The sequence below is a fragment of the Nasonia vitripennis genome (assembly GCF_009193385.2).
Source record: "Nasonia vitripennis strain AsymCx chromosome PSR unlocalized genomic scaffold, Nvit_psr_1.1 chrPSR_random0011, whole genome shotgun sequence".
Taxonomy (NCBI): Eukaryota; Metazoa; Arthropoda; class Insecta; order Hymenoptera; family Pteromalidae; genus Nasonia; species Nasonia vitripennis.
Genome location: NW_022279670.1, coordinates 112,798 through 127,970, shown reverse-complemented (window position 1 = coordinate 127,970; position 15,173 = coordinate 112,798). Strand labels below are relative to the sequence as shown.

The 15,173-nt window shown below is 40.3% G+C and overlaps 3 protein-coding genes across 3 annotated transcripts; all 3 read left to right on the top strand.

Moving 5' to 3' along the window:
* Positions 1–7,747: 7,747 nt before the first annotated feature.
* LOC116418004 (serine/arginine repetitive matrix protein 2-like) lies at positions 7,748–8,411 on the top strand. Its single transcript, XM_031933189.1, has 3 exons — positions 7,748–8,003; positions 8,093–8,271; positions 8,403–8,411. Exons 1-3 carry the CDS (start codon positions 7,826–7,828, stop codon positions 8,409–8,411), a joined length of 366 nt encoding a protein of 121 aa, XP_031789049.1. The 5' UTR covers positions 7,748–7,825.
* A 1,467-nt stretch (positions 8,412–9,878) lies between these two features.
* LOC116418003 lies at positions 9,879–11,947 on the top strand. Its single transcript, XM_032602188.1, has 3 exons — positions 9,879–9,936; positions 10,366–11,862; positions 11,925–11,947. Exons 1-3 carry the CDS (start codon positions 9,879–9,881, stop codon positions 11,945–11,947), a joined length of 1,578 nt encoding a protein of 525 aa, XP_032458079.1.
* A 25-nt stretch (positions 11,948–11,972) lies between these two features.
* On the top strand, positions 11,973–13,020 carry LOC116738698. The gene is made up of 2 exons (XM_032602190.1): positions 11,973–12,514; positions 12,616–13,020. The coding sequence occupies exon 1, from the start codon at positions 12,084–12,086 to the stop codon at positions 12,501–12,503; it is 420 nt and encodes a 139-aa protein (XP_032458081.1). The 5' UTR covers positions 11,973–12,083; the 3' UTR covers positions 12,504–12,514; positions 12,616–13,020.
* Positions 13,021–15,173: the final 2,153 nt, after the last annotated feature.

Here is a 15,173-nt window from a genome sequence, read left to right as displayed (position 1 = left end):
TCCCTCTCTGTCACTGACAGCCTCCGCTCCGTAGCAGACAGGACGCGGCTCGCAAAACAGAGCACGCGTTCCTCGCCATCTACGCGCTGCAACAGAACGCTACCAAGCCCTGTGTCACTGGCGTCACATTCTACAATAAACGGAGCGCTGAAGTCAGGCCTTGCTAAGACTGGGGCAGTTGCGATTAAAGCCTTTACTTGCTCAAAAGCAGCCCAATGTTCGTCTTTCCACTCGTATTTAACATTCTTACGAGTGAGCGCGGTAAGCGTTCGCATAGCGTTGCAAAATCTTCTAAAAATTTGCGATACCAAGAGGCCATACCAAGAAATCTGCGCAATTGCTTAAGGTTCTTGGGGGCCGGGTATTCGACAATGGGTTTGACTCGTTCGGGATCAGGACGGCAGCCTTCGCGGTTCACGAGCACACCGAGGTAGCGCACCTCGGACATACAGATTTTAGACTTTTTGCGGTTTATTGTCAGACCAGCTTCGTTTATCCGTTTTAGGATTAGGGTGAGCCACTTGATGTGATCTGAAAACGTATCAGTCGCAATAATAATATCGTCTAAATATGCGAAAGCAAACGGCTCCATTTCTGGCGTGATCAATTTGTCAGCCAGCATCTGGAAGGTAGCCGGGCCGCCTGCCAGGCCGTAGGCATTCTGACAACTCGAATAGGCCGAGTCCAGGTACGGTGAAAGCAGTGATCGGAATAGATCGCTCAGTAAGAGGTATTTGTAAAAATGCTCCAGAGCAATCTAAGGCGGTAATGTATCTCGCGTGTTGTATTTTCCGCAATATCATATCCATGTAAGGAAGCGGGTACGCGGCAATTTAGACACCGCATTAACTTTTCGGTAGTCGACACAGAATCGGAAACTACCGTCGGACTTCCCGTACCATAACCACCGGACTAGACCAATTGCTCTTAGACCTTCTGATTATTCCCGCACGGAGCATCTTGTGCACTTGCTCGTGCATTTCGTCCTCTAAAATTTTTGAAACAGGGTAGTACCTCTGCTTAATGGGGCGAGCACTGCCAACGTCGATGTCATGATGTATCCATCCTGTGCAGCCTAGCTGCTCGCAAGAGGGATCTGGTAGTAGTTCTTTCATCAGATTGTCGATTTCTAGACGCTGCTCATCGGTGATCGCTTCTATCCCGAGAGAGGCGAGCGACATAAGCTCCTCAGCACGTGCAGACGAGAGGGAGGCCGGCACCTCGACGTCTGTGCCTTTGAGGTGTAACTTGTTTGCTACAGGGTCTAGTATTGCGGAAAAAGCGCGAACGAAGTCTGCACCTAGAGTGCATTCTGTATCGACTTCGCTCAAAATAAGAACGTCAATCCGATGCGTTATTCCTTTGACAGTGAAGGGCAACTTGACACTACCAATTATGGGGACGTAGTGACCGTCGACTGCTCTAGCTCCAGGGCCCACATGGGGTCGGACGCGCCTATTTAGAGAAGCCGCGAGCGACAAGCCTGTGGGCCGAGGACGGTGCGTGAAGCTCCGGTATCGTAGAGTCCTCTAAATTGATATTGGCCGACTTCTACGGTCAGCCACCACCGTGGGTACTTCTCTACTAAAGCGCTGGCAACAGTACCTACATCGCAAGACGCCTCCACATCGGTCGGATTACTCGTTGCTAGCGGTGAGTCGCCCGCCGAGCCGTGAAGTGTTTGCGCTACTCCTGTTACGCTTGTAGCGTTGAAGGTCCGCGGATTCTCTAGAGCGGTAGGGACCTCATCTACGCGCTCTCTTTCTCGTTTTTTGAGTGCTCGGAAATGCAACCCGGACAAGTAAATTTTGTGTAGCCGGGCCAGCTACAATTCCAGCAGAGAAGGTTATCACCGTTGGTCCCGCCGGTTTGTCTTTATTCTTGTCGGACTTGGGAGTAACGGGATCGGTGCGGCTTACTTCTCGTCTTCCTCCCGACCTCTGCCGCCACCACGGGTTGATGCTTGTTTGGAGCCACCTGGTTGCGGTGAGTTATTCGCTCTCGATGCAGGAGCCTTATTGTCGAGGGAGTTTTTCCTTGAGTCAGATGCTTTGGAGCTCGATGGGGCAGACTGCTGAGTTTTCTTCTGGAAAAACTTCTCGAAGAGTTGTTCTAGGTCAGCTTCTGTTAGAGACGGCGGTTTTGAAGTCATGGAGGCGAGCTTGGCCGCGCGGCCTTGGAGAGAGGCTTGTACGCGGTTTCTGGCAGCATACTTAGATCTGCCGGAGGCGGCGGCCTCCACTGGCCTTCTTCGTCATCTTCTGCCTCTTGAGCTTTATCTAGGAACTCCAATCGGCCCTTGAAAACCTTCATCTTCTTCTTAAGCTTCGGAAGCATATTGTCGATGATAAGATCCACTTGATCTTGTAGCTGCCACGGCTTTTCAAATCTACTTAAAATGGTAAGCAAGGAGGCGATATAATCTCTTACGGGTTCGTCTTCTCCTTGCGTACGCAGATGAGCCTCAACTACTAGACTTCGCTTATTTCTCTTGGTTCTGCTGTAATTATTGAGGGCTGCTCTTTTAAAATCTTGGTACGTTCGCCACGAGTGCCTCATAGTACGGTACCAAAATAGGGCTGGCTTCTCGAACATAGGGACCATAGAGTCTAAAAGCTCCTCGTCCGGGATATTATCCAAGCGCCTATTCTCTTCGACTTGCTCCAAAAATTCTTCAATACTCGCTCCCTTTTCGCCAGAGAATTTTAACCTCCATTCGCGAACAGTTCTGCCGAGATACTTTGTTCTCGGACGGGAAGTGTCTGAGGTATTACGAGTGAAGCTTGGTACAGCTTCCGTAGCATGGTATGCCGCTGGGGGGTTGACTGCGAGAGCGTCTGGTTATTGGCCGCCTGAGGTCAAATCCCCCCTTCCCAGCTCGAGCATGCGGGCTGACTGTGAGCTGTCGCGGCGGGCAATAGAACGTTGCGATGCTGCGGAGCGCTCATGCAAGAAAATCTAAGGGAAGAATTTGGAACTCCCGGCTGGACGTTCTGATCGTAGGCCTTAGCCGTGGAGTGAAATATTGGGGCGTGTGCACTTAGCGGCTTTGTCTCGTTTAAATTAAACTTACTATGTTGATCCACGATATCGTAATAATTTAAATCAAACGTGTCTTGAAATTGAACATTTTTCACATTGCGGTTCGTCTTGCTTTGTAATTGTTTAGACAGATCTTTATTATCTGCTTCTAGTTCGGTGTTTTTTAACGATAGGAATTTGATCGTTTCTGCTTGTTCACCAATGTAGTTGTTCATCTCTACTTGATTTTTCTGCAGTTCGCGTTCAGATATCCAGGCTCTCTGTAGTTCTGTGGCTACCGCGAACGGGACGTAACGAATTTCCCCACTCGGCAAAACAGTGCGAACTTTATTCGTAGCTTCTGAATTGTGGGTTGAACTAGCTGCGATCTGCGGCATTGTGTATGCTGCCGTAGCTTGTGTGCCCATTGCTGAGGTACAGTGTGCTGTAGTAGGCACCGCTGTATTCCTATTCGCAGCTACTGTATTATTGAAGCCCGAGGACGCAGCGCTATTTGCTACGGTCGTACTGAGCTGCGTCGGCATTAGCGGCGCTTCGAAATCTATTAAATCTGTATCTATTTGCCGCTGTGGCCTTGATTCTGCAGTCATTGTAAGTGACATGTCTCGCTCATTTTGGCAGTCGTGTGGGGAGCTTGACGGCAATTGGACATTTCCCTGCAGACTTTCATCTAATGCCTCTTCGGCGTCCAACACTGCAAGGACATCATTTCTCAAATCTGTGGGAAAGGCTGTCGATTGTATGAAAGTTACGCACAAATCGTCTCGTCTAGCTGCGTCTTCTTCTAGATTACCTTCTTGAACGAAATCTTCGGCCGTATAGTTGCCGTGTAGTCTTCTCAACAATCTATTCGCACGCTCGAACAACGTACCGTTTGTATGTAATTCTAAATAGCTTAACGCGTTGTTCACTTCTAAACTCGACAAATTTTGAATCCAATCTCGCAATCTAGTATTTACATTTTCTTTGAAGATTGTCAAGTCGGCTAAAGTCCAGCTTGATGCCATTTTTCAAGTTTCTTCGATATTACGAATAAGAAAGAAAAAACGAAAGAAACAACTTTGATTTTTACGAGTAGGAGAAAGAGAAAAATTATTTAAATTTGACTATTAATTTGTCGAGGATACACGTGAACGTGCCTAAAAATAAAAAAAAAACGCAACGCAAAAAGCAAAATTTTGATTCAACCGTAATTAATTATTAATTAATAAACGTAACAATTATTAAAAGTCTTCATATGCTACGTAGCGCACGCCGCTTGCCGTAATCGTATCGAGTGCGACGGCAATATACGTATTATACGGCTGCTCGGAAGCGAAGAATTCCGTGCCGTAGTATCGTCGAAAATTCGAGTTTTGAATATTTCTAAAATTTCACGCTCGAATTATTCCAATGATAAAATTTTAGAGCGCTGGAACTGTGCTCTTTGTTTATGTTTCGCCGCTGCCTGACTCTCACGGACGTAAACACGTAGGGTCGCGCGCGCCTAGCGAAGCGACTCGGGAGCGTATAATCCTTACTTGTAAACACACGCGCTCGCTCTCGAAATTCCTCTCGCGCTCGCGACAACTACGCAGTTGTTAGATAGTACTATTATATTACTATTTAACAGTTTATAATCCCGAAACGTTTGGGCGCCAAATATAACGGTGTTTGCAAACCGTGTATAAAGTATTTGAGAGGAATTGACGACGATCCGAATGAGCAACTCGTTGCAGGCTTCTTGAAGGCTGTTCGAAGCCTGGCCCGTAGCACAGTATGCTGTACGTGCACGTCCTCGTGCACGTGTGCCCGCGGCGGCGTCGTGAGTCTTAATGCTGCGCAGCTTAATCGCGAATATGACGTTTGCGTCTTCGAGAGAAGGGAACGCGGGGAAAGTAGAGAGTCAGGCGAGAAATAAACAAGATAAATAAAAGATGAACTATGCTTTATGTAATCGTAAACCTACGAACAAATGCAGCGCAAGCGAGAGAGAGACAAAGCTAGGCTTACTACGGGAGAGAGATCAGCAAACGAGCAGGTACTTACAATTACTTCCGTGCTGGCTCGCTCGAACGTGTGCCTCGTGGCTTTTCTCGAATACACAAGTTAGTGACGGGACCCTCGCTGGGCGGCGCAGATGATGCCTCGTGGCTCGACCTGGATGGCGTAAGCGGACAATAGGGCTTTCGCTGGGCAGCGCAGGTGGTGCCTCGTGACCTTGGTCGTGCAGATAAGTGCAGCGGGACGGCGAGCAGCGATAGCTGCTTAACTCGTGCGGAACTCACAAATGGGTCTCCCAATTAAACGAGATCGTACCCGGCGACACGACAAGACACGAATTCGCGTAGATAACGTACAGATCTCCGGCGTGGACACGGATCGCAATCGCAGGATCTCTCTAGGAAATTAGTCCGCACCGTACAATAGCCGAAAGCAAAGTTGTCTCGCGGAGCGCGGCAGCGCGACAGCGCGGGCTTTCTCCCACTCTCTCACTCTCTTTCACGTGACACACTCACACACGCGCGCGGCTCTCTCCGTATTGCTAGCTGCTTAAGTGTGAACTCTCTCACTTACCTTGCTGCTGAAATATAGTACATGTTTGCATGGATATGTACATGCAGAATTATAGTTATTCACATATATATTCGGAGGAGAGAGACATAACGAGAGCACGTTAGTCAACTCGTTATAATACAAAATGAAATTATTTAAATAAAAGAATTTTTAAAGCATTTTATAGCATTCTCAACTTTTTCTTACTTACTGTATTTATTTAATATTAAACATCAAATGGTGATAAAATATTAAAGCAAATTATTTTTTAAGTAAATGTTTGGTAACAACTATTAAATATTTTTTTGATGAAAAAATTTTACATCATTGGCTTTTTCTGACATTCACTAACATTTATTATTTTTCAAGTAAATAATTTCTTTATTTTAATAAGGCTAACTCAATTAAGTAAACAATTCACAAACTATTTAAAATAACATTTATCAACATGTATTTTGTACTAAATACAATATTGCAACTAACAAATATTTGTTCGGTTATAAGAAATGTTTTTCAGTGTATGGAAAATGTGCAAGTATCTTTTTAATTTCAATAATTTAAAAACTGCATTGCAGTAAATGACTTATAATTGTTGCAAAGCATATTGTAGCAAATATATTGTATGGATCACATGATATTTTTTCTAAAAGAAGCAAATATATTTAGTAATAATTCTCTATATCCTTGAGAAACCATTTTTTTTAATTTGTAAAAATTGTTGAATCACATGTAAGAAATATTTACTTAAAAATAAGAAATATAGAAAAAGATGATTCAAAATAATATTGGTCAAATAAGATAATATTGTAGAAGAACTATCAAAGATTTTACTGAGTAGATAGGCTATAGGCATACTGGCTCATGCGGATTCTGGCTCACCCCCTCCTCTCTCAGTGTGAGCCAGAATCCGAGCAGTGTATTTTAAATGGAGGGATTGTCAATCCCTCCCTTTTCTCCCCAAGCGACCGAGAATTCTTCCCCCTCTCGAAGTGAGCCAGAATCCGAGCTGTGTATTTTTAGATAGAGGGAGTGTCGATCCCTCCTTCCCTCCCCTACCGACCGAGAATTCTTCCCCCTCTCAAAGTGAGCCAGTAACCGTAGTATGTATAAGTCCCAATCTTCCCTTCTCCGTGTCCCGAAAAAAAATTTAGTGGTGGGTTCATGCTCCTCCTCCTTCGCGCAGGTAGAGACGACGACGCGCGCATAGGTGTTTTCCTCAACTATACGGAATGTATGCGAGAAATGCTCCTTATACAAACTTCGCGTTGATAATTCTGGGATACGTATACAAACTATCCCACGCAGATGTATACAGCTTCCAGCGACATGTGTTTTTTTTTCCTTTCGACTGCGATAAGTTAGTCCCCCGTCTGCGCGGACAGATTGCATAGGTACTATCCCTCACATTTCCAATACGATTCTCACGCAGATAAGGACGAAGACCCGCGCATAGGTGTTTTCCTCTACTTTACGGAATGTATGCGAGAAATGCTCCTTATACAAACTTCGCGTTGATAATTCTGGGACTGCGATAAGTTAGTCCCCCGTCTGCGCGGACAGATTGCATAGGTACTATCCCTCACATTTCCAATACGATTCTCACGCAGATAAGGACGAAGACCCGCGCATAGGTGTTTTCCTCTACTTTACGGAATGTATGCGAGAAATGCTCCTTATACAAACTTCGCGTTGATAATTCTGGGATACGTATACAAACTATCCCACGCAGATGTATACAGCTTCCAGCGATATGTGTTTTTCCTTCCGACTGCGATAAGTTTCCCAGAGACATCACTGCTGTTTAAAAATCATTTGCAGAGATAACCGATTGGGTTTTGTAGGGAACGCACAGATATATGCCTTTCGCACCGATATACATCAATTTTCTTAGAAGTCCTAAATAAATTCAGAGTGAGATTTTCTCCAAGATTTTTTCTTATGAGAAGAGGATAATCTCACATTCTCACAGTCGAGATTCCAAATAAAAGGGAGTGTACTAAAAGGAGGTGGACACTAGTTTTTCAAAATTGGTGAGGGAAATTTTTTCACGAATCGTAAGGCTTTTCACCCTCGATAGCTGTGAGGAGGTGTGTTTTTCAAAAATTAGGAGAGAAAACTTTTACACCAATCACAGGACTTTAGAAAAAATGATGTGGAAAGGGAAGCTGCTGTTTTCGCAATAAATAGCCCACCGTAGGCTACGGTTAGTCAGTACAATTTTCGGTTTCAAAATTTAACCTGCAGTAAAATGTCAGCCAAGAGGACTACGGGAAGTCGCAGCAGCAGCAGCAGCAGCAGCAGCAGCAGCAGCAGTAGGAATAGCATCAGAACGATGCAACATAGGATTCGTTGGCTAATTGCCAACGCTCCAACATTACTTATGATGTTGGAGCATGTCTCCTGGGCCATGGAGGCAATAAATACACGTAAGAAAATAATTATTTTCATTTTTTCATAATTCAAAAATTAAAAAAAAAATAATTTTTAAAAAATTTGTTTTCCTTTTTTTTGTTAGTGCCATCGCTGCCACCACTTGCTGCTATGCAGCAATTATATGAAGGGATTAGGCCAGGAAGCTCTTCGCCCAACCCTGCCCGACGAACGAGACCCAGCTCTTCACCCAGCACTGCCCGCCGAGAGTCTAGTTCGAGCTCCAGTAGCAGCACCTCATCTAGTTGCGAGTCATGCAACTCGGTGAGGAGCATAAGAAATTTAAAACCCATTCCAAAAAAAAACAAAATTGGATGGTGAGTTTTTTTTTTTTAATTCATAATAAATTTTTTTTTTATATAATTAATTATTTTACAATCTTTTTTTTTCATTAGGTGATTTAAAAACTGAGAAGCCGTCAAGTCGCGGGCTGCTTAGTTTGAAAAAACAAAGCAGTAGCAGTGGCATGCAGCAACAACAGCAGCAACAGCAGCAGCAGCAGCAACAGCAGCAACAGCAGCAGCAGCAGCAGCAGCAACAACAAAAGCAGCAGCAGCAGCAACAACAGCAGCAGCAGCAACAACAAAAGCAGCAGCAACAACAGCAGCAGCAACAACAACAGCAGCAGCAACAACATCAGCAACAACAGCAGCAGCAGCAGCCACAACAACAGCAACAAAGAAATGTTCCGAGAGTAATCGATATAGAATTTGTAGTTGATCCTATCGATGTATCAAAATTTAAAAAATACCAAAAAAAGTAAAGTAATGTAAAAAAATTTATTATTTTTTTGTGATGATGTATGAAAAAATAGAATAAGGTATAAATAAATAAAAATAATATCGTATACATTTTTCTTCCTTTCTCTTTAATCCACTCTGTTCAACGTTATTTCATTAAAAAAAAAAATAATGACATTTCTTTTAATAATATAATAATTATTATTCTTTTATAAAAAAAATTATTATTTATTGATAATATAGATTCCTCTTTCTTAAAAAAAAAAATAAAGCTATGAATTGGTAGCGATTTTTTAGAGCTAAGAAAGAATTTAAACATAGTTTTTTTTTATCTTATTTTTCTTTATTTCCAATATAAACATGTACATACATTATTTTTTTTAGAAATATTATCTATTTCATCTTGACCAAATGTCGATTCTAAATAATTTAGCAGCCAAGCTCTTATTGCTACAACATTATGAATAGCGCACATAGGTTTTCTCCTAATGCAGAGAGCATGGTTAAAACAAAAGTAGTGGCTTTCACTAGTTATTTCTTCAAGAGGTGGACATCCCAAGTCTTCAACATTTGTAATGGATCTGCAAAGTATCAGATAAAATTAAAGATAAGTATCAAAACGATTCAAAATAATTAACTTACATGTTTGGCAAAATATTTTTCACCCATCGGGCTTTCTGTTGTCCCTTTATGAATATTTTTTCGACTCCTTGTGTACAGATCTGCAAGATTCGATAAAGACGATGATATGGAATATCGCCAGAGTTCCACGCTATTCCATGATGACTCTTTTCCAACCATTGAGACATGCATTTTTCCTCTTCTGTCAGTTCTTCCCAAGCCATTGGAGGTTTGAAAAGATATGCGGTCGGTAAGGCAGTTTTCCTCAAATTAAGGAAACTTATTTCTTTGAAAATAAAAGTATCGTCTGCAATTCTCTGAAATCCTTGAATGTCGCAGATATAAGCATTTTCTTCATTACATTGCAGGATAGTATTTCTAAACAACAAATCGTAGTCACGTGTTCTTTCCATCTTTTCAGCTTTGTAGACAGTTTAGCAAGAAGTGATCTCGCGAGGTTCCAGCATCCTCGTTTTATAATATGAAACTCCGCCTTTCACTCTTCCAGAAATGGATACTCAAAACAAATGCATAGCCCTCATTTGTTGGGCTCAAAAGATGATTTTTGGTTGGTTTAAAAGGAAAAAAATTCATCCCTTCTCTAGAAAATTTTCCTCCTCTTAGTCTCATAATCTTCTAGGATTGGATGATGGAAAAATGTGTACCCCTTATTGGAAGAAAATTCATCCCTTCCCGAGAAAATCTTTCTCCTCTCTCCTCAGCAGCGAGATCTTCCACCTCTTCTTATGATGATTTCAGCTTTAAAAGAGAGAAATTTCTCTTAGACGAGCACAGTTCATCTGACGCAGTCGGCAAAAAATTTTCATTCACAATAAGGAGAAATATATTTCTTTTACAAAATACGTGGATGGCTGCAACATTAGTTTTAGATTCATAGATTCTTGGCGTTTTCTACCTTCATCATTGGAAAAGCTTGCATCATATCTGAAAAATGTACCAATAGCAGTAAAGGAATTTCGATCAGATGGACTTACAGATGAAAAGATAGATCTCCTTCGACGAAAAGGTGTATTTCCATATGATTTTGTAAATGGATTAGATAAGTTGACGACTACAAAATTGCCAGAAAAGAATGATTTTTATAATAAGCTAACAGATTCTCAAATTGCTGAAGAAGACTATAAGCATGCTGTCCAAGTTTGGAATAAGTTCAATATTAGTACGTTGGGAGAATATTCAGATCTTTATCTGAAAACTGATGTTTTACTATTGGCCGATGTTTTCGAGAGTTTTCGAGAAACATCTCTTAAAGCCTATGATTTATGTCCCGCTCACTTTTATACGACTCCTGGACTAACTTTTTCAGCAGCTTTAAAAATGACAAAGGTAGAATTGGAGCTTCTTACAGATATTGACATGCTAATGTTTATCGAATCGGGCATTCGAGGTGGAATAAGTCAGTGTTGTAATCGATATGCCAAGTCAAATAATCCATATATGGGTTCTTCATACGATAAGGATCAGAAAACAAAGACTCTCTTATATTTTGATATCAACAATCTTTATGGATGGGCAATGGTACAGCCTTTACCAGTTGGAAAATTTGAATGGATTGATTATGAGAAAAATCCAAGTTTTTTCAATACACCACCAGATTCTGATATAGGCTATTTTGCTGAAGTTGACTTGGAGTATCCTGAAGAAATACATGATGATCATAGGGATTTACCTTTTTGCGCAGAACATCTTGCACCACCTGGTTCAAAGCAGAAGAAACTTCTCACGACTTTGAATGACAAGAAAAGGTATGTCATTCATTATCGAGCACTTAAGCAGGTCTTAGATAATGGACTTCGATTAAAAAAGGTGCATAGGATTTTGAGTTTTGAGCAGAGGGCGTGGCTCAAACCATATGTTGAATTTAACACAGAAAAGCGAAAGCAAGCAAAGAATGAGTTTGAAAAACTCTTCTACAAATTGTTAATTAATGCAGTCTATGGAAAGTGTATTGAACGAGAGTGGAAACGTGTAGATGTGCGATTAGTAAATAAATTTACAGGCAGATACGGAGCAGAAGCACGCATAGCTCTACCAAATTTTCACAGTTGTGCAATCTTCGATGAAAATTTGGTTGCCATACAGCTGAAGAGGACAAGTATTACAATCAAAAAACCAATATACGTTGGTCTCTCAATTCTAGATTTGTCAAAAACATTAGTATATGATTTTCATTATTCATATATGAAAAAGCGAGTTGGAGAAAAATGCAAACTCCTGTATACGGATACTGATAGTTTAATATATGAAGTTGAGGATATAGATATGTATCAAATAATGAAAGAAGATGTACATAAATTTGATACTTCTGATTATGATGAAAATAATCAGTTTGGAATTCCACGTGTTAATAAAAAAGTTCCTGGATTGATGAAAGACGAATGCTGTGGTAAAATTATGACAGAATTCATTGGTTTAAGAAGCAAAATGTACAGTATTTTGGTTAATGGAGCCGCGACAGTGAAAAAAGCTAAAGGTATAAAATCTAGTGTTGTAAAAAAATCAATCACGTTTGAAGATTATCGAAAATGCCTTCAGGATCTTGTTATTATAAAACGTGAGAAGTGTAATATTCGTTCAAAATTACACATTGTGCATACTGAAAAACAGGAAAAAATTGCTCTAAGTCCACACGATGATAAAAGATTCTTATTGCCTCATAGTACTGACACTTTGCCTTGGGGACATTACAGAATTATGGAAGAACAGATGGCGCAAGCTGCTATGCAAGTAGAGGGAGATGCGGTGGAGGGGATTGTGGTGGAGGAGAGGGGCAACAATGGCGAAGGACGAAAAAGAGAGGGAGAAAGTGAGTGGGGGCATGAAGCAACCAATGAGAATGCTTCGCGGGTGGGGATGACACTTTATGCTGATGGAGGGGAACCAATCAAGATTGAATATGATGTTTTAGAGGAGTTTATGCACGAGTGGGATCCCTCATTGGATAGGTTAGGAACTGAACAAGGAGTGAGAAATGATATACTACTAGAGGCTATGGAAGGGGCAGAAATTGTGGTGGGAAACGGGCTATATGAATGGACGAAACACGATGAAGAGCACATTCGAGAAATCGAAGCGAACAACCAACCTTGTGCAAAGAGACCAAGACTCACCTAACTCTAAAATAAGTAAGTTCTATTTCTTAGTTCTCTCTCTCTCTCTCTCTCTCTCTAAATTCTCACCTACAAGTCATTTTTCACTAACTTTCATTCTTATTTTCACTTTTCAGAATGGATCTATCTGCACTCAACAAGATTGCTGAGCGCGAGTTCTTGCCTAAGAAGAAAGTCACGGACTTGGAAAAAGATCATGAGTACATGGTGACTGCACTCAAGGAAGTAAAGACGAGATTCGGCACAAAGATCGTGGCTGAGATCGATGACAGCTTTCAAATATTTCTGCCTGGGAAGATCTCATCAGCAATCTTGAAAGATCAAGAATTTTTCAATAATCTCTCTAACACAGCAAATAAACTTAATTTATTTATAACATATCAGGGTGGAACTTCTTTTAAGTTCACCACATGCTAAAATAATGAAATACAAAGACTGATAATTGTTAAATACTATTTATTTATTTCTTCAAACTTGTGTGCAATTTACATGAATAAATACATTATTAAATATAATAACAATTGCTTTCTTATTTATTTAAACCTTCAATAATTTATACAATCTCATTTTTATCTATCCAACTATTATGCTCGTCACTAAAACCTAACCATTTAACATATACGCGTTTTCCATTTTTCTTTAAAACTTTTTCTACTAAATAAATTTCTGGATACATAGTTTTATGAATTTCCGTTTCATAAAAGCCACCAGAGACGGGTTTATCATAATAATCTTTGAGGTGGTTACTGGATCTGTTTTTATAACTCGCGTTATTGTGAAAATTTCTGTTGACCAGTTTGGCGTATAACCTTTTTCAAAAACATTTTTTATCCTACTTATTCGTACTTTATCTCCTACTTTAAATTTAGGTTTTTTCACTGGCGACTTTTCATTTGGAAAATGTCTCTTGACATCTCGCTCATTTGCCAGTGTAACATTTTCAGGCTCGATTCCTGTTTTCCGATGTTTTCTCGAATTGTATGCTTTGAGCAAGTTAGGTAGAATATCCAACCATTTATAGCTTCCTTGTTTGCTGAATTCTGTCCACATTGCATTTTTTAACGTTCTATTGAATCGTTCGCATATACTTGCATGAAGATTACTATGCGAAGAGTATAAGTGTATATTGTGCTTTTTCATAAGTTTTTGAAAAATTGAATTGTAAAATTCTTTTCCTTGGTCAGTTTGTAGATTCTTCGGTACTCGTCCTTCTTTCAGTATTGACTTCATAGCTGTAGTAACATCATTACCACTCTTTGACTTGACTGGCACGGCCCATGCATACTTTGAAAATATATCTATGACAGTGAGTAAGTAATGGAAACCTTTATTCTCTTTAGAATATGGTATCATTTCTACAAGATCCGCTTGCCAAGTCTCATCTATTCCACGTATGTCATATTTTCTTCTCTTGTATCGCCGACGTGCTGGCTTGTGCAGCTCTTCAGCTACTCTTTGACGTTCCATCATCGTTTACAGTAGATGAAAATCCATCTGGAAATTCGTCTATACGAACTTTTAATTGTTTATTCACTTCTTCAATGATATAATCAATGCCAGAGTAATTGCGAAGAGTTGTACTATAAAGATAACGCAATTTTGTATTCACTTCCAATTGCTGTTTTTCAACTTGCTGCTTATATTCTTCTATAACTTCACCAATTCCAGCAATTTTAGCAGCTATATAATTTATTTCAGTTTGTAGAATAACTTTCAGTGAGTGCAAGGTGATTGGATCGTTTGGGTGATTGGGCTGTCCTAGGTTGCAAAGTCGCTTATTTTCTAAATCAAAATCACCGTCCGGTGTAAAATTGAAACCGATGCCTGGAGGACCGCGACTCACTTGCGAGCCCTCAAGTTTTCTTCCAAACACATCGAGACTCATGGTAGTACTGATGCAAAGAAGAAAGTTGCATGTCAATATATATGCCCAGCTTCGCGTAATTCCTCAATAATCGACTGGATTTCATTGACGTGATTATTATTTCCAGCTGATTGTTCGGCAATCAATAATCGAAGTCTCTCAGTAAGCTCGTTTGGATCATCCCAATAGACGAGATCAATGGAAGAATTTTTCTTAGCTATTTTATATTTAGGTATAAGTCCTCCTCCGCTGCTGTTTACATTCTTTTTACGTGGAGTGCTGCGGAACATTGGTGCTAAAACATTCTTATATTTATTACTTCTCGACATTCGTATAGATTCATCTTTGCTGAATTTTTTCCGATGAGCATTTGTTGCTTCCAATATCTTGCGATAATTTGCACGATCTGCTGAACTTAAAAGAAGATCATCCGGATATTTTTTAAATAGTAATTCCATTAGTCCATTCGTTTTAGGATAACTTTCATTTCTGACTTTGACATATTTATCATCAAATTCAATTTCTGAATCACCAATCATATACACTTCATCAACCTTTCGCACTCCGTATATATTATCAATGGTTCTACGGCTTTTATCTAGCATTGATACAAAGTCTTCAGCTGATTCATTTTTTCCACTCGCGGATTTAAATGTAGAATTGGTTATTGTGTTAAAAACATCATCATTATTATCATTATCATTATCATCATAATCATAAACGGTATAATCCATTAAACTCGATCGATCGATTCTCATTCGTTTTTTTTTACTGTTGTTTTGATCCAAAATGTGATTGGATGGTTGCTGT

What these genes read in the sequence shown, in the direction of transcription:
- LOC116418004 (XM_031933189.1), top strand. Translation starts at nt 7,826, where the DNA reads ATGTCAGCCAAGAGGACTACGGGAAGTCGCAGCAGCAGCAGCAGCAGC. An exon ending in CATGGAGGCAATAAATACAC is followed by an intron (nt 8,004 to 8,092) that starts GTAAGAAAATAA and finishes TTTTTTTGTTAG; the next exon opens with TGCCATCGCTGCCACCACTT.
- LOC116418003 (XM_032602188.1), top strand. Translation starts at nt 9,879, where the DNA reads ATGGATACTCAAAACAAATGCATAGCCCTCATTTGTTGGGCTCAAAAG. An exon ending in GGCTCAAAAGATGATTTTTG is followed by an intron (nt 9,937 to 10,365) that starts GTTGGTTTAAAA and finishes ATGGACTTACAG; the next exon opens with ATGAAAAGATAGATCTCCTT. An exon ending in GACAGTGAAAAAAGCTAAAG is followed by an intron (nt 11,863 to 11,924) that starts GTATAAAATCTA and finishes AAATGCCTTCAG; the next exon opens with GATCTTGTTATTATAAAACG.
- LOC116738698 (XM_032602190.1), top strand. Translation starts at nt 12,084, where the DNA reads ATGGAAGAACAGATGGCGCAAGCTGCTATGCAAGTAGAGGGAGATGCG.